This window comes from Gallus gallus, chromosome 4, assembly GCF_016699485.2.
Source record: "Gallus gallus isolate bGalGal1 chromosome 4, bGalGal1.mat.broiler.GRCg7b, whole genome shotgun sequence".
NCBI lineage: Eukaryota > Metazoa > Chordata > Aves > Galliformes > Phasianidae > Gallus > Gallus gallus.
The window spans coordinates 76131758-76154312 of NC_052535.1; the positions used below are offsets into that span (position 1 = coordinate 76131758).

General features: G+C 44.3%; 1 protein-coding gene across 1 annotated transcript; it reads right to left on the bottom strand.

Annotated features, from left to right (window-relative positions):
• Positions 1–1575: 1575 nt before the first annotated feature.
• CD38 (CD38 molecule) lies at positions 1576–22095 on the bottom strand. The gene is made up of 8 exons (NM_001201388.2): positions 21793–22095; positions 10379–10508; positions 9680–9815; positions 8885–8967; positions 7678–7754; positions 6890–6982; positions 4880–4966; positions 1576–2986 (listed from the first exon to the last, which is right to left on the bottom strand). The coding sequence occupies exons 1-8, from the start codon at positions 22029–22031 to the stop codon at positions 2905–2907; spliced, it is 927 nt and encodes a 308-aa protein (NP_001188317.2). The 5' UTR covers positions 22032–22095; the 3' UTR covers positions 1576–2904.
• Positions 22096–22555: the final 460 nt, after the last annotated feature.

A 22555-nucleotide genomic window follows, 5' to 3' on the forward strand; every position in this document is an offset into this window, starting at 1 on the left:
CCATGTCCACGCAGGAAGGGTGGCCCACATCAGCCCAGGTGAAGGTTCTGCCTCTGGCTGGTAGTCCCAGCATGCTGCAGCTATGTCAAGTCCCATACAAAACCAGACCCCTGCTGCCAGCGTCTAGGGGGATCTGGGTCCACTGCATTACATACTGCCAATACATACAGAAACAAAATCAAGAACTCTTCACAGCTTGATTTCACCTCTGTCCCCACACATAAGCCTTGGAGGGAGCCAGTGGTTCTGCAGGGTGACTGTAGGGAAACTGATGAGAAGCGTGGGCATCAGCCACAAGCAAATGTGAGGTATAAGGACCTAAGTGGAATTCAAGCTTTTTGTAATCTCCTACTGAGCTTCCTGATCCTGCAAGAGGCCAAAGTGTTTTAAATCAAACATTGTGATTCATGGCAAACACCTGTGATCAAGCAACAAGTGGCAAAGAGAACAGACTTTTCTGTATTTCATTAGTTTTCTAATCTCTACAGTAAGCGTAATGATAGCAGGCTCTAGTTAGGTGAAGTACATCCAGGGCTGAGGGAGCACGAATACTGTGGCAGAAGGGGCACAGAAGTAGCTTGCACAGCACGGTGCGGGTCTGGGAGCTGAGAGCACTTTATCACACAGTAACGAGCATTCCAAGCAGCCCTCTTGGCTCTGTTTGCTATGGGCTCAGGGCACAACCCAACATTTATCTTGAACAAGTTGTGACAGAGGCCTTCTTCATCAGATTGAACGCATATTTTCAAAACTGAACACATTTCAAAATGCATGAAGAAACTTTTCTTCTAGGCATTGGAACAGAATGCCTCATTAATTGCTCCTTGTATTTAGGTTTCTGTGAAAGTGCCTTATTTTGCACACCTGTAAGGCTTTTTGCTGGAACAACACTAATGCCAATCACCTGTGTCACACAGCTGTCACTCACTCAAGCACAGCTGCCTGCACTGAGTATGCACTGCATTTTTCAAAAGCACAGGTTTGCTGTTTGAAGATTTATTACACAACCCCTGATGAGAACAGTAATCTTTCTTTGCTAATATGGCTGAGAGCAGCACGCATATCTGGATATCTGTGTTCCAGATGAAGACAGGATGTTTCACTTTCTGCCACCTACAGAGACAGTAACTTCTCTGTGCATGATGGAGGGGGGAGAAAGGGTGCAGCCTCGGGAGGATGTGCCCCGTGGCCTGTCTCTGCTTTCCTGGGTGATTATATGTGGAGTTCCATATTTTAGTGAGTTTCTGAGTTATTTTTCCAGTGTGTTTCTGGCTGCTGTTACATAGCTGATAGTCACAAGACTATGTTTTTGCTGTCTGAGAATACATCTAGCAGATCTGCGCCGTGAGCACTTTAATGCAACTCGATCAAACCAAAATATTCCCAAGTTGTTTGCTGAATACCCCTCCTTGCAGCACATCGTACTTTTCTACCAGCTTGGCCTCTTGTGTTCTTCAGCCATGCCCGGAAGGGGACAAACTGCTTTCAGACAGCCACAGGTGTGGGGGGCCCTTCACTAGAATGTGAGACTGAATGAGCAGCATTTGTCATCATCAATTTTGTTGGAGACCTTGATTGGACAGTGAACATTTTATTATTACACCAGAAAAGTACAAAAGTGAGCACGAGAACAGATTCTTGACTTACAGTCAGAAATAGCCTATTTAAAAACACTAATATGCATCTGAGTCAACGCAGCTAATCATTACATTACAGACTGCACGTATAAAAAAACCCATGTAATTCATGTAAACATTATAGGTGAAGTCTTGGGTGTGGTAAACCTACACCCAGTACAAGACCCCATATTACAGAGCAAAGGTCTATCTGGAGATGCTCGAAGTTATACCAGCTTGCATGGTCACTAAAATGCACAGCACTACAACCTTCTGCCTGCTGCTTCTGAGTCACACACAGCAAGGCATCACCTCACCTCCACAGCTGGGGTCAGGAGAGGCTCCCACTGCAGCAGCCTCTGGATGTTTGTCTCGATTCCAGTGGATGGCCAAGCTCTTGCCTGAGGGCCCTTTGTGAAAGCTGGAAGGCTTACACTCAATGCTATATTAAGAATAAAATGCTATCTGAGCCACAACTATGTTTCCAGCAGGATTCTAACAGGAATTCTTGAGTCAGTCTTGTTATTTTCTCTTCCCAGCTACCCACTAAATGCACTCTTACAGATGCTGGCAATGCTCTGGGCAGTTTCTGGTCTCTTCTTGGCTTAGCTCTGCCATTTCCTAACCAGCTTACTCACTAGAAGGTAAGAATTGCTCTTCTTCTTCCATTACTTGCTTTGCCTGCTCAGAGGTGCTGCAGTCCCTGGGAGAAAGGGTCAGAGCCTTGCCTGGCTCTGCCTGACTCAAGGGCACTGCCCAGGAAACAAAACATCCAACCTTCAGATACAGCTACAGGGGGAGAAACCCCAGGTCTTCTTCACTGACCCCTCTACCCTGTACAAATCGTGGGTGTCTATAACATGCGCCAATGGGCAATATTCCCTGTTTGGGGAATTTCCCTTCCAGCCCTTCTGAAGCAGCATACAGATCATAGCAAGCTGAGTCTCCACTGGCAACCTTCTTTGTGCATGCCCAAGGCAGCCCCTGCCCTGATGCTCTGTGCACAACAGTAGCTACATATGAGGGAACAGACCAGAACAAATCTTCTGTCCTCAGTCATTGAACATGCCTTTGGCCCTTCTGAAACAGCATGCTTATTTGCTTGTGTGTGTATAGGAATTGCAGCTAAAATACCACCTCCTGCGACTTGGCTGTTAGTATCACAGCAAGGATTCCTGGTTATTGGCTCTGTACAACCATGGTGCTATTTATCACTGTAAGCTACATAGCCATGTCCTTTTCAGTTCTGCACACAAATAAAGTCTTATATAGCGTGGAGCACTTTGTTTCAAGGAGCTTCCGTGCTGCTGATGCAAAGATTGCAGTCTGGGTGGTCAGGATTATGCACACACTGAAGGAGCTGGACTGGCCTGGGACAAGACACAAAAACAAGTATTTAGTAGCCACATGAAAGTACAACAGAGCAACCGCACAGGTATTAAATGCAATGTGAAAGTCAAAGTGCATGTTACACCTGTGCTTATCAAGTGGAAGTCTTTTCTTAAGATAACTTCTCTTGCATAATGCTACAGACATATCTTTGGTGCTTATAGGGGTTGGAGACAAGAATGGATGCCTATGAAGTAAAGCAGGGTGTGAACACTCCGCATGTCAGCTATGCTGTGATAGCAAAATTACAAAAAGAAGACACTTTTCACTGACCACAGAGTTGCTGCCATGCTGGAAGTTCGCCATCTTGCTTATCTAGTGGTAAAGCCTACTGCCATCCTATACAGCTGTTGCTAAAAACACACAGTAGGATTAGATATTTTGGCACAAGTACATCCCCTTTTCTGAACTACTTGTGGAAAACACTGATGAAAACAACAAAAGCAAGAGATAATGACTGGTGTCAATTGCTATATGTCACAGAATGCTAGATGCTGAGCTGATAAGGATCCACACAGTTCTGTCTACCATGACTTCAGTCCTGTCCATCCTAAAGAGTTTTACTGCACATATAAATTAATTATTTTATTATTGCTCTGTATACAAAATAAAAATTTTAAAATCCTCATGTTGTTCTGTATAGTTGCTTATGGATGTTAGTTGAGTGTTGACAAAAAGTCCTACTTCTTATTCTATCTTAAGATGTGAATTGTGACTCACAGTAATGAGTGTGCCAACACATTCTTCGTGAAGTTGTGAAGATTTCTTCTTGTGCTGAGCTAAAGGGAATCTGAATTACTACTTATTTCCCCTTCCTTCCTTTCTCCTTAGCTTATTTCAGCATAGGCTAGAATAGTTCACACCTGCTTACAAGTCTTGAAGTTAAAGACTACGCTACTCCAAAGAGAAGGAGAGTAGGTGAGCATCCTAATTTGGTACATTTACACACCAGTGTTGTTTTTTCCACAATGTGCAGAGCACTCATTATCAGGTTCAGCAATATCTAAACAGGGATATATTGCTCTGTTTTCATGAGTAAAATCCTAGTGCTTCATAGGGTATTTGCAAGGCGAATGTCTCCTCTGCAGATAACCTTTCCCTTACTTAAAACCAATGTCATGAACTCAGTAGTTTATAGAAATGTTTACTTAGGAAACTTTCCTATCGAAGTATGAGTTATTTGCTTTGAAAAGCTGTTCTTGGCAGATAAGATATGATTATTGAGCTTTACGAGTAAAACTGAACTCTAGCCACGTTTCTTAAGGTCACTAGAGGACATTATTCGTCTTTGTAAAGGTCTCTGAACTGACACACAGGGACAAAGGCTCTCAAACTTTTCTAACTCCTCAGCGGGCAGGCAGAGATTTCAGTCAAGTCAGAACTTGGGCTGTTCTGTTTCCTGGACTCCTGTCTCCTGGACTCACCTGACAACGGGGAATTATAATAATTAATAATACCTATCATCTCTTATGTCTCACTCCCTGATAAAGCAGCTGGATGGAAAGGAAACTCAAATTATAGTGAAGGAAATAAGGACTATGCTTAACACAGTGTCTTATCTGTAGGAAGCTGGAAGGAAAGTTGTCTACTTGGTTTTTGTACGTAAAAGCCTGATAATATGAAAATCTGTTGCAGGAGGCTGCACTGCTCCTTTGCTGAAGGCAACTGAGCAAGGCCAGCAGCACTAACATCCTGGAGTACAAGGCAAAGAGCACAAGTGGGAGGCTGAGAGAAGCACACAGGCACTTCAAAGAGATGTGGTGGAAATAAGAGGGCAATCTGCTCCATTTGCTGTAAATCAGGAGACAATCTCAAGCAGAGAGGGAGACAGGATATCAGTTTTATGTTAGCAAGTAGACACCAATGAGAATTACCTGTAATTGTCTTCACAGGTGATCTTAAAGTTTCGTTCTTCTAAGATGTTTCTTAACTTCTTTATGGAATAGCCTGAGCAGGAATCGCTGGAAAGAAAAGTCTTTTGTTACTTGTGATCTTTGCGTATGAGGAGTTCAGCTGAACTCCACACTACATCATTTCATTTTATTTCAGATAAGATCTCCTAAAATGTGCTGTAAAATCTATTTTGGTTTGCGGAGCTTTGGTTACCATTGGGTCTTTGTCAATAGAAAATATATGATCTTCAATTGTTTAACTTGTGCAAAAACCTTTGTGCAGGAAAGTCTATGGAAAATAACTCAGTTCCACCCACAAGCTGAGATCTTTATGCATAATTTGTTTGAAATAGCTCAAGGAGCCGCCAGTTGTAGTGACAGGATTGACAAATGTCTGAGACACACACAGAGCCACTGCAAAAGACTTGTCACCTTGGGGGAAAAATCACCTCTTGGTACAGAGTATGGGACACAAAATGAAGACAATACTGGGGCTAATCCAGGACTGTTCCTAACACATGGCATTAGTGGAAAACTGCCAGCTTTTCTTTGTTCACAAGATTTACCAAATATTATTACTGATCTAACATGAAATACAATCAGAAGATAAAAGCAGTACATGTTCTAAGAGTTACCCCTCCTTTTCTGTTGAAACAGAAAATAAAATGGAAACACTTGTGAACTTGGCACAGGAGGAAGATGTGTCAAGAAGGCTGGCAGGGCACCAGGTTGTGGCAGCTGTTGAGAAAGAGGAATGTGATGGCTCTTCTGATGCTGGGAAATCATGGTAGAAAGAACTGAATGGCACGTACAGGGAAATTAATGCACAGATTAGCCTATGCCCTCTTCTTCAGCAAACCACTATGCAGAGGGTCACCAGAATGTCTGGCATGCTAACAAGATGATAGGCACACGACTGGGAGCCTGTGATAGACACATCAGCTTGTATGGCAAAGAAACACTCCTGAGTGTCGGTGCTTATGCTAGGGGAAGTATTGCAACACTGGAGCTGACACTGTGACTGATATTGTTGCTGCCTGAGCAAGGGTTTCTCCTGGGTCCATACTCATTCCTGAGACGCACCATGGCCTCCTTACTGACTCACTGTGTCAAAGCTGTTGCCTCTAGCATGTGGGGTCCTTAGGAACAGGAGAAACCACAGCAATGCATTATAACCATGCGAACCACAGAATCACCTCTGAATAGTCAAATGCATTGAACCTCATGCTCAGTGCTTGAAATGTAAAAGGTCTGCAAAGGAGTCTGAACAGAATGAAAAGGTCACTCAGAAAGGCTCAGATGTGATTTCAGGTCACTGTTCTGATATCAGTAATTCCGCGATAAGCATTTGAACTGCAGATTTATTATTAAAAATGTCAGAATCACAGAATCATTTAAGTTGGAAGGGACAACTTTAGGAAGAAGTTTTTCACACAGAGGGTGGTGACACACTGGAACAGGTTGTCCAAAGAGGTTGTGGATGCCCCATTCCTGGAGGCATTCATGGCCAGGCTGGATGTGGCTCTGGGCAGCCTGGTCTGGTGGTTGGCAACCCTGTACATAGCAGGGGGGTTGAAACTCGATGATCATTGTGGTCCTTTTCAACCCAGGCCATTCTATGATTCTATGAACTTGAGATCACCTAGTCTAACCAATGTAAATTAGAGCAAGCTGCCCATGACCCAGGTAGGTTTTTAATATGTCCACAGATGGAGACTGCACAACCTCTCTAGGCAACCTTTTACAGTGTTTGAAATGACTGTCACACTGTCTCTGGTCACAGGACTTTTTGAAAGCAAGGAAAGTATCATTGCTGTATCTTAGCTATGAATGACAAGCTGTAACTGTGAAAATACTAATAAAAACAACTGTAAAAATGTTATTCTTTCCAATAAAGTAAGTAGCTAGTAGAGAGAATGCAGAGCAGGTTTTCAGAGCAAGTTTAAGACAGTGGTTAGTGTTAGATAGTCGTTTTGTATCAGAATGGTTTACCTTTGGGGTCCACCAATGTCATTCATAAGCCAAATACGTATTTCAGAAACTTTATCTGGATTTAAGTTAAAGATCTCAACACTTCCAAAAACGCTGTAAGAATGGGACACAAAACACTCTTAGTAATGTAAAAATTCTACTAATATGAGTATTCTTAATAGAGAATGTTCCCCATTTACTACTGCTTGTTACTGCTGCTGTTATCAGTGAATGAACATTTCCTTTCTGCTGGATTTTCATAGACAATTCAATTACCTCTGCTAAAAGATTTTCTCTCCATTCTTATTTCACTTTCATGAGAACTTCTGAAACTGTGTGCAGATAGAAGCAAACTCAAGTTTTTCCATCTACAGTACTTATTCTCCTGCTAGTTTTATTGATGGTGGGTTTTGGTTGGTGCAAGGGAAATGAACATGGCTGTTTTCCTGACCAGAATAGACTTCATCTTTCTGTATGAGACTACTGCCTGGTAACACGAGCAAGCACAGTCTGAAGAGCGCCATGAGCAGTTAGAAGCATGTAATTCCTATCACCTGGTGTGCAAACCTAGATTAAATGTAATAAAGCTACTTTGTGCAGTCATATCATACTAGAGATCTACCTATTTACACTCAGAGGGACTTCAGTTAGAGTCGCTGTATAGAAGGAGTTAAGGGCATCAACTCTACAGCAGCCAATGGTTTAGATTCCCACATGAATTCACCAAAATCCATTCTGCACCAGAACTCGCTGCCAAGAACCTGCTGACAAACACACATGCCCAACAGAAACAGGGATGCTGGGTATACCTGCTCGTTCTGAAAGCTCCCGCTTCTATTGACCCATTGAGCATCACATGAACCACACCGCATGCTGCTTCTGCAAACTGACCAAAACAAATGCACATGATAACCTGATACTGCATGCCACGTCTCCAGATACATAACCCAAAGGTAGGATAAACAATTTTTAAAAGCTTACTACAGATGACTGTACTTATCAAATTCACTTATAAACAATGTGTCTCAAAACCAGCTTGAGAGCTGTCAAGTGACAGCAGAGTTTAATTATGCATAACTTTCCAACAAAGTAACCATGTGTTTTAGGAGATTTTAAATATACTTAGAGTAAAAAGCTTGTAGTTCAGCAAGCCTCACTCTGTATGGTGGTGTATCCCCCCTAGACCCCATAACTGTACATCACAGCTGTTTTGAGTTAGGAAAACCTTATGGATGCTAGTTTGAACACAGAACATTTTTTTATGGTGAGAAGATTTTTTCTTACATACATGAGATATTAAGAACACATTAATGCTTGCTCTGCACCTAGAAAGTCATCTACTAATAGTCATATAAAGACTAAAGTCTTGTGAGACACATAAAACTAAACTGATAAAGGAAAGTATTTTTTTTTTCTGGCAGATGTGTGAAATGAGTGTTCTGTAAAGTGCTGATTCCATAAAACCAGGCCAACTGCTTAACTCAGCCTAGCAATGTCTCGTTCATGTGATCAGAGCTGGGACATGCACACAGGTGGGCACATCATAGGAACCTCGGAAGGTAACACTGTGGGAGGACATCCTCTTCGGGAGCATGTTGGGAAGGGGCAAAAGGACTCTCAGCCACTTGCTGTGCTAGTTTGGGAGCTGCTCTCAACATCAACAAGTTCTAAGTTTCTATATTTTTGTAATTTCAGTCCTGTGATTTAATTAAGGCTTTTACTATAATTATTACCGTCAGCCTTATTTGTAAAGCTGCCTGCCAAGTGTTGTTCCAGACTCTGGCACGTAGTCTCTGCCCACAGTAAAAATGCCCAACTCTGCTGACAGCCCTGGTCCCATTATGTAAAGTCTGATAAAAGATTTCCAAACTCATGCTTTTTGGCAGCTAAAGCTAAAACTCATGTGAACTTTTCTATTTTTTTAAGTCCAATCTGGAAACTCAGGTTTTTGACAGTGTCAGGAACTTCATGCCTCTTAACATTCTCAGATGAGAGGAAATTTATTCTATATCTTACCATCTTGGATGCCATTTTCCAGAATACAGAGCCAGAACTGCGCTCACATTCACTCCATTTTGGACAAGATTCATAGTTGATTCCTGAGAAGAAACATATTTATAGATTAAGAGTAGAGTGAATATTGTTAAAATGTTAATACAGATTCATTCCCTATCAAAACAAGTTGGCTACCTGAGGACGCTCTAGGAGGAAAGAGAATTTGCATGTGTTCAAAGGTCTTCCTCTTCACTCACACGTCTCAGTGAGACAGCTGGCGGCCCCATATGCAAATAATTCTCAGAAAACATGTATTTCTAAATATGCAAAGCAGGTTGGTTTGTGACAAATACTTTCTGACTGTACTGAAGAATCAAATTTTGCACAACATTTCCAGTAATTCCAGCTCAGTTTAGAACTTGCTAACCTTAGGCATCGACCCACGAATCGTGGGCAGCAGAACCCCGGGTCCCTCCATATTGCCCCCACACTTTGCCTGGCCTATGACCAGGACTCTTTGGAATGGAATTCCTATTTTGCAGTTGGAATTAAAGGAAGGTACCAAATGACATAGATAAAGAGGGCTAGAAGTGATCATGAGTCCCAGAAGCATTTAATGTCTTCCTGGTAGCCAAAAAGATGTGCTTTTTAAATTAAATTATTTTCAGACTTCCTTAACATGGGAGCAGAAAAATGATCATGGTTTTAAAAGAAAAACATGTGAAAATGGACAGTATTTATGTCTGTATATATGAGAAAATAATAATCTGGAATTCTAGTATGCGTATTTGGTTGGCAAAAGTTAGGACTTGTTACCTGGAGCTGAGGGGTCTCCACACCATGAAAGCCCATCAAGCATATAACCCAGGAACGTGTCCTCCAAGGTAAGGAAATGATGATTGCATTTTGAATAAAGATGAACGAGGTCATACGTCCTGCTCCAAAACAGTGACTGTGAAATAAGGTACAATGTGCAATAAATAATACTTATACTTGAGCTTGTCGGGAAATTTTCCTGGAGAAAAACACAAAGTTTTCTTGATTGTGACAGAGTTCTGTTTTCCTATTCAAATGCTGCAAGTTCCCATTAGCAGATCAGTTCTTAATCCTGCAGCCCATTGCCAAATTTTTGGGGTGATTATTTTTCACGGAAATGGATGTGCTCAGCCTGCAAAGCATTCTGAAAGAAATTTTTTTACTAGTTCACATAGCATATTTATACAGTTTGTAGAGAGCTTTTTAACTACAGATGGGAGAGCAGCTTTTTGGAAGCAGCATTCCTCTGACAGCAGGACTGCATACTCCTTACCGAGATCTGCAAGCCTGGGGAACGGGGACATCACTGCAGCTTAACCAGGATGACCCTGGCAGAAATATCAGCCATCCTGGCAAAACGATCAGCCTTGTCCATCTACAGACACCAACAGTTACTATGGAAAAGATCAGAGTGCTGTACAGATACATTGCTTCCCAGCAATTCCCCTTGCACAGCCCCACCGTGCATCCCGCTGTTACCTTGTTGCAGGGTACTGGATGACTTGTCAACTCCATTAAAGGCCGATAATCTTCTGTTGTAGCATTACAGGGATTCTTGTGAACGAATGCAGCTTTTAACGATTCCCATATTTTAAGGCAATCCTTATCTCTGCAGACAGATTGAATCATCATTAATTTATATTTATTATTAAATATCTTTAATAATTATTAATATTTATGATTGTGAAAGAATTTCCTTCTGTTACATTCAAATATTACGGATAAATTTTTGAAGAGTTCTGACTGTGCTCAAGCATCAACATACATTATGCATTAAAAAAGCAGAGTATCTTCAGCAAATCAAGTATAAAGTGAGGAATGAGCAGTTCTAAAACATCTCTCATCTGAGCCAAAACTATGCCCATCAGGTTGCCAGGGAGGTTGTAGATGCCCTGTCCCTGGATGCATTCAAGGCCAGGCTGGACGTGGCTCTGGATTGCCTGGTCTAGTGGTTGGCAACTCTGCCCGGGGCAGGGGGGTGAAACTAGATGATCTTTGAGGTCCTTTTCAACCCAGGCCATTCTATGATTCTATGAGTCTACTGAAACATTATCTATAGTTTTTTGTAAAACAAAAGCAGAAGTCTGGACATTTGGGGCCTGATGTTATTTGCAGTTAAGAGCTAGCTTGCAGCTAAGCGCGTTGTTGAAGCCATGGTGGATTTGTACAAGTATAGGTGAGATGTGAATCATGAACTCCAACTCCAGGGGATTTTTTTTTAGTCTCTGCATATGAGCAGTTCTGGCCCTTTTGCTCTCACTGGCGTGGGACATTCACTCTTAGCTCCTTGCTTCATCAGCCTGGGAAATAAAGCATATGCTTGCTCACAGAAACAGGGCTCTCTGCTTGTACCACACTAACAGGAAACTGTTGCATGGTGCTGACAAGAAATGTTCTCTGTGCACCGATGTAGTGTCATGCTCCACGACACTGCAGCACATAAGGTGTGAGTCTGCTCAGGACATCTGATTTCTTACACTTGAAGTACTAACAAAAACATTACATTATGAGGATTCCCAATTACTGCCTGCCTACTCATTTCAGGCCAACTTTGAAGGCCTGCCCCTTCACTGACAGCCATCCAGCGACTGCACAGCTTTCTCTTCCCTTTCTTTATGTAAATTCAAAAAGCTGACTGCATTACCCCACTGTCTGCATGCAGAAAGGAGCTGCTCTGGCTAATTCTGACTCATCCACTCTTTCTCCACTGTTTGTAATCCTCTCCTGGGGTGTTCCCTCTGTATGAAGAACCTGTCTGAAGAATGGCCTTTGTCTTTGGTGAAGACACTGATGCCTTCAGAGCACTGCAAAAATTGCAGGGATCAGTTAGTATGTGACACACACAGCGCTGCAGGCTTCATTACCTGTGGGCACTCAGGCAACAGGCATGAGGTGGAATTTGATTAGTCTTAAAAGGAGTTCTAAAGGGATTAAGTGGAATTGGTAGTAGTTCATTGAGGATTTCAGAACATTTTACAGCTCTGTGATATTCCCAGTGGGTGGCAACCCTGTCAGTGGCAGGGGGGTGGAACTGGATGATCTTTAAGGTGCCTTCCAACCTAAGCCATTCTTTGATTTGGTGATTCTATGATTCCTGCTGCTTAATTTGATCCGGATTGTCATTTGAGCATCAGAAAGGTAAAATGAAACACATACGACGAGCTGTTTGTATTACAGAAGGCCATGTCATGACAGTGGGACCCAGAACCACTTCTCAGCTCCCAGATATTTCCTCACTGTGCTGGGATGTGTCTGGACATGAACACCCCTCCCTCATTCCTAAACCTGATGGAGAAGAAACATCACACACAGAGAAGGTCTAATGTTGTGTCCAGAAGCACTCCAGCACCTGGCAGCCCCATGGAGCAGCAGGAGTGCCCCTACCAGACACGCTGCAGGGGCCCATGCTTGTGTCATACCAGAAAGGATTGAGCAATCCACAGCAATGTGTCCTGGCCTTCCTTCCCTTCTGCCTTTACTTACGCAGTGGCAAACCTAAGTTATCATCTTATTTGATACTGGTTATTTGGTTCAAACTAATTAACGTGGATTCTTACGTTTGGCAGCTTGATTACATCTTGTGTATTGTAACATACTCCTTGGCCTTCCTGCAAGGAAGCCATTCTCATTCCACAGTTGGCTGCCCCAAAGATTTAACAACACCTTTTGTGTTACAGCCAGATGCTTCTCTGCTCCCAAGTTTTATCATCACAGTGTGCAGGTTACTTTGCTATGGTAGGGTCATATAAGGGAGCATTCACATGTTTTACAAAGCACAGAAACTAGCATCTCTCGGGCCTCTACAGACCCAGAGAGTTGGGTGCTCCAGAGAGCAAGTCAAAGCAGAACTTAACTTGGCATATTACATTTTGCTCTCAAGGAGCTTGTCTCTGGCTGCAAACTCTGTAAGCATCCCAGAGAGATTTTCATCACTTTAACTCTGGTACCTCACAGGGAAGTATCTGGGAGAGCAGTGTCCAGCAGTGAGCAAAGCTATGTTTAATGTCACAGAAGAGGTAGTGCTTAGCCTTCAAACAAGGGAAGCTCTTCCACAGCTGATAATGAGCGTGGGACTTTTATTTGTACCACACAGAGAAATGATAAGGCATAAAGAGGGAATTCTATGAAAACTCAGCAATTCCAGCACTATTTAGAAGTCTAAACACAGTAAATCTTCACAAATCTACAAAAGCTAAAGAATATTTCACTACCCTCTCCTATCAACATGTCAATTTTTACATAAGAATAAAAGTAACTCATCGGTGTGCTCTGGGAGGCTCCTTCTCTGGTTGGAAACACAGGTTTCACCTCACATCTTCAGAGCCAAAGAGAAGTATTGTTTTAGCCGATACACAACTGCAGTGAGAAAGCTTCAGGATTTGTGAATCCCAGCTCTGGGAGAGATGGAATTCTTTACAGCCTCGCTATTGACATATACACTAGAAATAAAAGAAAGAAAACATTTGCCTGCTGTGTAGTACTTAACACATTCAGCAAAGGTAAGGGCTGAGACAAGCTGAAGCTCAGGTTCTCCTGAAGATACTATGGGAAGTCTGCTGGCACTACTCTCTGAAGGCTGCTCTGAGCACAGAGGAGAGCAGTACTCCTGGAGTCAGTTGAAAAAGCAATGTTGGCTTTTCCACTGTGCTACAGAGTTTTACTCTCCGCATGTCCTGGGCTGCTCAAGGCAAACACTCACAGCCTCTGCTTTCCCTCTCAGAGCACCCACAGGAACACAGCAATGCCTGCGGGGAGTCCCAGTCCACCAAACCTAAAGAAATCTGCCATGTCAAAGATCCTCCAACTGGGAAGTTCTCCGTCACAGAATGGACTCCTTTAATTTGTCTACAGAAGGAAGGCTGGGAGAGAGATTGCCAGGAGACCATGGTGAATGTGCCTGCTTGCTTGCCACACAGCTGCAGGACTCTTACATTCTTTTTCCTTGGTTTTGGTTGGTTTTGTGTTTTTTGGATTGCATATTAATTCGGCATCAAACAAACATCATATGCATTTACTTTTGCAATAATGAGTTTCTTCCCTCGAGGCTAACTTTGTTTACACTGAAATATTTAAGGCCGTTTATTCTACTAAAGAATCTGAAATATTTAAGCCAAGTTCACTGACAGATAAAATAAATGCACACACATTTTATGTGTTTGGGTGTTTTTTCAAATGCCTATTTTTAATGAATATAGTTTGGGAAACGTTGGTAAATTTGAAATAACACTTAACAAGCTTAAAGGGAACGCTGGAACCTGCTGTAAAATCAGGAACTGAAGCTGCAGCCTGTTCTCTGGAACACAGGGATTGCAGAACTGGGCCTTGTGAAGCTCTGTATCCTGCACTGAGCACAGCAAGAAACAAGAACTGAGATACAAATACACACCATCAACACCCCACTTCCTTCTGAAATCAGAATGTTAAGTATACGACAAAGCATGTCAGGCATTCTTTCCCTACATTTGAGTGAAGGATGTATTTTCCAATGAATTTGAATGTTTCTATCCATTTGCCTTTTTTATGAACATCATATAAATTTATGAAAAGCAATCTGGGGCCAAGAACATTTCCATTAGCAGCTATCCTAGAAGCCAAACTTTAATGTGCATATTACAAAAATGGACAGCTTCTGCATCATTGTTTCTTGCATATCAGTACATTGATCTGGCTAACCTTGAAAGAGCATCCTCGCACTTAAAGGAATACAATGGCATTGAGCTACCTGGGAAATCACTATTCATTTTGTGTATTTTGTTTTTCTTTTCTTTTCTTTTAAACTGGACATGACAGAGCACATTCATTCCTAATTGAAATTGATTTAATTGGTATAATATCAGATTGAGTTTCAGCCCTGCTGACTTCAGCTGCACCAAGAAGGACCTCTCGTTTTAGGTTCATCACTGGGCTGACTGCGGAAGCTAAAAACACCTCACAAAGAGCAGTGTTTCCTTAAGCTGTGTCACCTCAAGGTTTTTACTCAGAAATTTGAGAGATGTTTAAAGTATGGGATCCATTTTAAATTTACAAGTGAAAACGATTCTCAGGCTTTGCTCTGGAGAGCTCAGTCGGTCCTGCCCACATTCTTCAAACCCCTCCACAGTTATGAGAAGCCCCCTGGTGAGACGTGGACTCCAGTGCTGGCTTCCATTCTAAAACAAAACAATGTCTTCAGGCCATAAAGAGAGATTTTAATTGTGGTCTCTTGCTGTCTTTGAAGGCAAGGTCCTTTATAAAACTGGTCTTTGCAGAGATTAAGCAGGGCAGGCAGATTGTGAGGCTGGTGTGGGAGGCTCTGGCCTCAGCTGGCAAGTCATGCTGGCTCTCATCAGGGTTGGTGCTGCCTTATGCAGGCACTCACCCCAGCACCTGTCTCATTTGCTACCACTGTCAACCTAAATAATAATGCAAGTACACACCTGTGCACTTAGAAACTAAAAAGTGAGTGAGAAGTTCTGTGGTTATAACAAAGCTCCTGAACCACATGAGAAGCATTCACACTGTGCTTGAAGTCTAAGGCACCTGAGACTGAAATGCCTAAAGACTGCGTGCCGACCAAACTAAATGATGCAGCAATAGCTCTGCACCTAACAGACCCACCTTTGGGTCTGTTAACCTACCAGTTTATCACAGAATCACAGAATCGTAGGGGTTGCAATGGACCTCCAGAGATCATTGAGTCCAACCCCCCTGCTACAGAAGGTTCCATACAGCAGTCCACACAGTTATCTGCCTTCTGCAGTGGCCAGAGACAGTGGTGCTGTTTATATGTTCATCTTCCATTTATCTTCCCTGTGAACTTACGAGTAACTCCATCTACGTGTTCAAATATTACACAAAGTATGCTGTGTTGAGAGTAACTGTGTCTGAGTAACTGAGTGTCTCTGTAACCAAGAATCTTTTTGCTCCATGCTTTCTGCCCTAAATCTTTTCGCTCCCGCTCTTGCTGCCCCTTCCCTTCTCCCCGCCTTGCCGTGTCACTTCTTTGGTGTTGCAGCCCTGGCAGCTGCAGTTGGACTCGTACAACTGCGGACGACGAGCTAAAGCCAGGAGAACACTGCCATCAAGTGGCAGAAGGCACTCCCTGAAGGCTCTGAGATACCTCCAAACGTGAGAAAAAATAAAGAGTGCTTTTAGCACTGGCATAATAGCAAGGGGAAAAGTTACCCGGGGAGAGAATGAAAAGAAAAAAGTCACAGAGATGCTGTCAGTCTCAAACTCTTCAATGAGGACTAGCATCTCACTACCATTTAGCTTAATTATAATGGTCTGTCACCTCAAAGTTTGTGGTAACTGCAGAACTGCCCGGGGACAGAGATCCAAAACCCCGCCTCGGAAAGATGACTTCTGGAAAGGCTGCTGCAGGCACAGCAACTGAAGTCCTCCCAGCAGAGGTGCAAAGTTTGGAGGCCAGGGAGAAAACATTTTTTCCCAGACAAGGTGAGCTGTGTTCTGGTGTACCCCAGGGCTGCGTTCACCTACAAGGAATGGTGGGGAACAAACGATGGCTCCTTCACCACCACTGTTATTTCCCCTCAGGGCTCCGAGGTGTTAAACAGTTCTCCAGTCTAGCCCAGCCCAGCTCAGAGCAGGTTGCTCAGGACCGTGTCCTGTCTGGTTCTCAGCATCTCCAAGGACAGAACCTCTACAGCCTCTCTGGGCAACGTATTTTATTCTTCGACTGCTCTCAAATTTAACGTAGTTTTTCTTATGCTTCAAAGGATTTTCCTGTGCTTTGTTTAGTGAGCATTACTTCTTGTCCTGCAGCTGGATACCACTCAGAAGAGCTTGGCCTCCTTTTCTCTGCCAATACTTATACACACTGATAAGATCCCTGGCTAAACAGCCCCAGCTCTTCCAGCCTATCCTCTGTTCAGACACTTCAGTCTTTTCATCACCCCTGTGGCCACTCGCAGGACACAGTGCCCTTGTAACTGGGAGCACAGCACTGGATGCAGCCCTCCAAGTGTGGCCTCAGCAGTGCCCAGCAGAGGGGTGGAATATAATGTCATGGCTACACAAAAGAAAGCTATATTTTTTTTTCACATGACACTGAATCAAATCATAGCTGCTGTGAAGTGCCATGCTGCATGCAAAAGTGTTAGCAATCAGTGAGCATGGGAATCAAATTAAAAACGCCCAGCAGAGCATGAAGGCATAATGCAAAAACAAGCATACAAAAACCCCAACAGATTGCTCTGTGGAGGGAAAGATGCCACAAGTGTAATAGTATCTCACACCAAATCATGGCACCATGTGCTCTTTTTAACAAAATAAACCACCATCTCCATAGCACGCAAAGGAATGGGAAGGCAAAAAACACACCATGGTCATGCAGACAGAAGAGAAAGCTCTCCTGAGTATGCACCAGCTTTTGCTAAATTTAAAGGAACTAGAAGCTGTCAAAATTTCACGGAATCATAGAATCATCGAGGTTGGAAAAGACCTCTAAGATCATCTAGTCCAACCATCCACCTAACAACGATATTGTCCCCCAAACCACGTCCCTGAAGGGGCATTCTACCACCAGCTTTGGATACGTTATTTGGTCCAACTGTTTTTAAGGGGGCTATCTATAGTATATGTCCATGCAGCACTGCATGAGAAACACTTTGGACCTCCACTGTTTTGCACTGCTGCGCTGACACACAGCAATGGCTGGGCCTGCACAGCCACACGTGCTACCAAGGTGGCTCCTTGCCTTCATCCCTGTTGCTCTCTCACTGGCAGAGGTTAGATAAAAAAAGATCTGGCTTGTCTCTAGCCATGTTGAAGCAGTAGGTCCTTGGAGACTTGACTTGGCTTCAATGAATCAGAAAGCGACTGCACATCTGCGGGGGAGTAGTGACAATCTGCGAATAACAAGTCTGTTCAGCTGCAAATGTCAGATGAGTTCACTTCTAGGCTGAAAAAGAAGCATCACTTTTGTTTCTGAGACTGTGACCTTTCTTCCCTCTCCTTCACAAGGTCACAAACTATTACTTGTACCCAAACCCAAATCAGAGAAACATCAAAGCTGTTAACTTCACAGCAACAGGTTTTATGCTGCGTCTGTTACTATCTGTTCTCCCCCAAAAAGGAAAAAGGTACAGAACTCTTGAAAGATATCCTCTAAGCAATGGGTTACATATCATGCATCTGAGGTCAGCCCTGGCTCTGCATGGCCATAAGAGCTCGGCTGTATGAAGCATATATGTGGAAACTGCCACAAGGTAGGATCCTGTCCCAGGTGCTAGAAAACCCTTCTCATTACACCAAGTTACATTCCTGACAATTTAAGTTTATACTGCATGAAAACCAGAGCTTGAGGATATCCAGTGTTCGGTTAGCCAGAAGAGGGAGCCTTTGTAACTGGGAAAGGGGACACGGAGCAATTTGAGGTCAAATTCTTCCCTGTGGTCAAAACCGCCTCTGGCTGTTACTCAGACAAAGCTACAAAGCATACCAATGGCCGAGGTGGATGAGTACGGGAACTCAGCAAGATCAGCGAAAGTAAAATGTGCATCTTTTGTTAATGCCAAAGTAAAACTACTGAGATGTGGCAAACTGTTGCTTTAGCTCTGTCTTTTGGCATCAGTCACTATTTTCGGGAAGCCAAGAAGAAATAATACCTGTTAATCATAGAATCATAGAATGGCCTGGGTTGAAAAGGACCACAATGATCATCGAGTTTCAACCCCCCTGCTATGTGCAGGGTCCCAACCACCAGACCAGGCTGCCCAGAGCCACATCCAGCCTGGCCGTGAATGCCTCCAGGGATGGGGCATCCACAACCTCCTTGAGCAATGTGTTCCAGTGCATCACCACCCTCCTTGTGAAAAACTTCCTCCTAATATCCAACCTAAACCTCCCCTGTCTCAGTTTAAAACCATTCCCTCTTGTCCTATCACTATCCACCCTTGTAAACAGCTGTTCCCCTTCCTGTTTATGTGCTCCCTTCAAGTACTGGAAGGCCACAATGAGGTCTCCCCGGAGCCTTCCCTTCTCCAAGCTAAACAAGTCCAGTTCCCTCAACCTTTCCTCATAGGAGAGCTGCTCCAGCCCTGTGATCACCTCTGTGGCCCTCCTCTGGACCCGCTCCAAGAGCTCCACGTCCTTTTTGTACTGGGGGCCCCAGGCCTGGACGCAGTACTCCAGATTGGGCCTCACAAGAGCCGAGTAGAGGAGAACAATCACGTCCCTCTCTCTGCTGGCCCCCCCTTTTTTAATGCAGCCCAGAACACAGTTGGCCTTCTGGGCTGCAAGCGCACACTGCAATGTGAACACCTAAGTGTGCAAGTAATGACCATGCAAGTCACGTGCAGGGCAGGACCCCCAAAGCATGCTCCTGTGCAGTCAGTAATGTTTCCTAGAATTGAGCCAAACACATGACAAGAACAATTAAGTATTCCCTGCCTGCTTCTCAGCAGCAGTCCCAAGACTTCATTGCACACAGGCAGTAAAACAACAGAGCTATCAGCAGGCGCGGCATGCTCTACTTGGGAACTGCTTTTAGCAGGAACTGCAATACAGCACCTGAACTTTTGGTTGGTTTTGAAGACGCAAATTGATGTGATAAAATCCGATTGTATATGAGGTGCTTATGAAACTGCAACAGACAGCAGCAGTCCTTCCAGGAGCCTCATTGATACTGGGTTCAGGGCCATGTTTTGAATAGAAAAAAGATTTCAGTGGCTCTGGTATAAAAAAAAAGTAAAACCATGAGAAAACACACGGGTTTACTAGAAGCAGAGCTTTTAAAACATTACACGTTAGTGACAGATTAAAAAAGGCTCCAACAGACTATGGATAAATTGATGAGGAAAACATAAGCTTTGTAAGCAAGGCAGTGAGGTTCCCACAATAGCAGCAGCAACAAAAGACCTCGGTGAGTGCAGGACGCAGCTTGATCAGCTCTCAGGAATGCCTGAGTTTCAGTTCCACGCTCCTACTCCCCTTCTTTGATGAAGTACACCAAAGATCCCACACAATGGAAGATCCAAAGCCTACGTTAATGATGAAAGAGAGCGGGATGAAAGATGGAGGGCTCTCTGATGTGTCCTAAAGGCACTGGCCTTATTATCAGAAAGTGCCAGTGATAAGAGCAGTTAGCTACATTACAACCTACATCTATCTCAGCAGGACCAGAAATGGGGAATCTAAGGTCAGATTTCCAAAGGAGGCTCCTGGGTTTTACTTCTCTGTCCAGTAAACTCCTGAACATTGCAAGTGCATGTTAATATTTCTCCTTTTTTGGTGCTCTCTTAGGTAGATTTCACAGTTTCTTAATTAAAACTAAAATAATATTTAAAAAAATCCTTCAACAGACAACTTGTTCGAGCTATTAAGAACTGCTGGATTAAGCATAGCACAAAAGATTACGCCTTGGAAAAAACACTCCTGTTAGAAAACTTTTCATCGTCAGTTTGTGATTTTAGAAGTGTACTTGGGGAAAAAAAAATAAACAAATGATTCCTAGTAACCACGCTGTGAACAAAAACACATCAACAATGATTTCTGAGTTAAACCTGAGTCCATATTTCTGTAATAAATTAATGTGCACTTTTAGAAGCCTGTATGTGATGCTGCAAAAGCTTCAGGAGCTTTAAATAGAGAAGCTCCCTCACCTACACTGCAAGCACTCAGGTGTTTAACATATAGCACACATTAAATCTGTGCACTCTGGCCACGATTTTCCACCTGCTCATTTGCCTTAAAATGCTGCAAATCAGCTTATTTGAACAGTCCGAGAGAAGATGAAATCCAAACAAAATATATACAGCTTTGATTTCATTGGCTCAACATTATGAAAATGAGAGGTTCCAATTGTCTTTTTGCATACAATGAGCAGGATGGTTATGTTAGAAGGCTCACAGTGGTAGAAATGCCTCCTAGAGCTTACTGAGGACACGCAGCAGGGTGGCTGGTGCCACAGGGACGTGGTTTAGTGGGCTCAGTGGTGATGGGTTGATGGTCAGAGTGCATCCTCTGCCAACCATCCCAAGGTGCTCAGTGTCCCCCATTACCTGCAGGGAACATGTGGCTCTCCTTACTTTGTACTCTGCCTTTCCTTGTGAGGCCAGAAAGCAGAAAATCAGCTCTCAGCCCTAATTTCTGATGGGGATCCAGGGAACCTTTCTGTGAGCTGCATGGTCTGACAGCAGCCAGTGCTCCAGTGGGCTGAGCAGGGCCCTGGCTGTGGGCTGTGCCCGGGCCTGCCGTGCCAGCACTGCTCACCATCCCATCACGAAGGAAGACGTCTTTCCCACAAGCTGAAAACGGCTGGTTTAAACAATTCCACTGAGTTTCCCAGCATCTCTGTCCATTTTATAAATCCACGCCAAACCACCTCCTTTTCCTGTTTAGTTTTGGTTACGGGAATGCAGAGTTAAACACTTCGGTATTTTTTGCAAGACGGGATTTAGTGAATTGCCGTCACCTCTCCTTACTCCAAGCTGGGAGGATGCAGTTCTGGCTTTAGCTGCCTGTCCAGAAGTTGCAATAGGTACTTACAGGTGGCTCTCGACCCAGAGTTACCAATGCTCCCATTCCTTCTGATATCTTAAAAACCCCACTTGGACACACACAATTGGAACCACAGAACCACAGGGTCGGAAGGGACCCACAGGGATCACCGAGTCCAACTCCAGGCTTCACACAGGACCACCCAAAATCCAAACTCTGTGTCTGAGAGCATTGCCCAAACGCTCCTTGAACTCCGGCAGCCAAAGGAGCGCGTTCCATGCCCACCGCCCTCTGGTGCAGCCCCTCTCCCACTGCCCAACCTGGCGTCCCCGTGATGCAGTCACCACCCGGGTTTTCAGGACCGCGCTGCCTCACACCCCCAGCCAGGGGCACGCAGCACAGGGGAGGCTGAGCTGCCCTCAACTCAGGCACAACACGAGGCCAATACTCACCTCAGCTCCGCGTGCCCCTCGGCGAGGTAGCTGTAGCATCTCCCCAGGACGATCTCCCGCAGGTTCCTGGTCGTCCCCCTGCCCTGCCACCTCAGCGGCTCCGGGTTCGCCTCCTCTTTGCTCCCCGTGAGGACGGAGGCCAGCACGGCGGCCAGGACGAGGGCGATCAGCAGGATGGCGATGCCGGCCAGCAGCACGCAGCGCTGCCGCCTCCGCGCCGAGCCGCGCTGCGAGGGCATGGCGAGGGGGGCGGCGGGGACGGCGGGCTCCGAGCTGCGGCCCAGCGCCTCCCTTCAGGCGGCCGGGCTCCACAGCGCCCAGACGGCCCACCGCCCCCGGGCGGGCCCGTCGCGTTGCTTAGAAAGCCGCTGTTGTGGCTGCTGCGCCGTCTGCTTGTGGTTTTGTCTCTCTGAGTCGTAGTTCTGAACTTTTGCCTTACGGGAGTGAATGTCCCGTAAGTCAGTCACAAAACAGAAATCCCACGAGGTTTTGTTTAAATGAAGACTCCCATTGCGGCCACCCGTGAGTGAAACCCGAGTTAGGACGACCACAGTCCGGTTTCTCGACGATAATTAGTTCTACATGGCAGGTCTTGAATCCCGTTTTACCAAATTAATGGTTAACTTTACAGCAGTCTTAAAAATATAATTTGGGTCATCAACAACTTCAGGCCTGGTCTGTCATCCCTTGAGAAATAAAGAAAGAAGGAGATATTCTCGCTCCTGCAGATGGCTTTGGACTGCTTGTCATGTGAATTTCCCCC

What these genes read in the sequence shown, in the direction of transcription:
- CD38 (NM_001201388.2), bottom strand. Translation starts at nt 22,031, where the DNA reads ATGCCCTCGCAGCGCGGCTCGGCGCGGAGGCGGCAGCGCTGCGTGCTG. An exon ending in GGAAAATGGCATCCAAGATG is followed by an intron (nt 7,755 to 8,884) that starts GTAAGATATAGA and finishes TGTTTTGGTCAG; the next exon opens with TTTGCAGAAGCAGCATGCGG. An exon ending in ACCTGTGAAGACAATTACAG is followed by an intron (nt 2,987 to 4,879) that starts GTAATTCTCATT and finishes GTCTTGTCCCAG; the next exon opens with GCCAGTCCAGCTCCTTCAGT.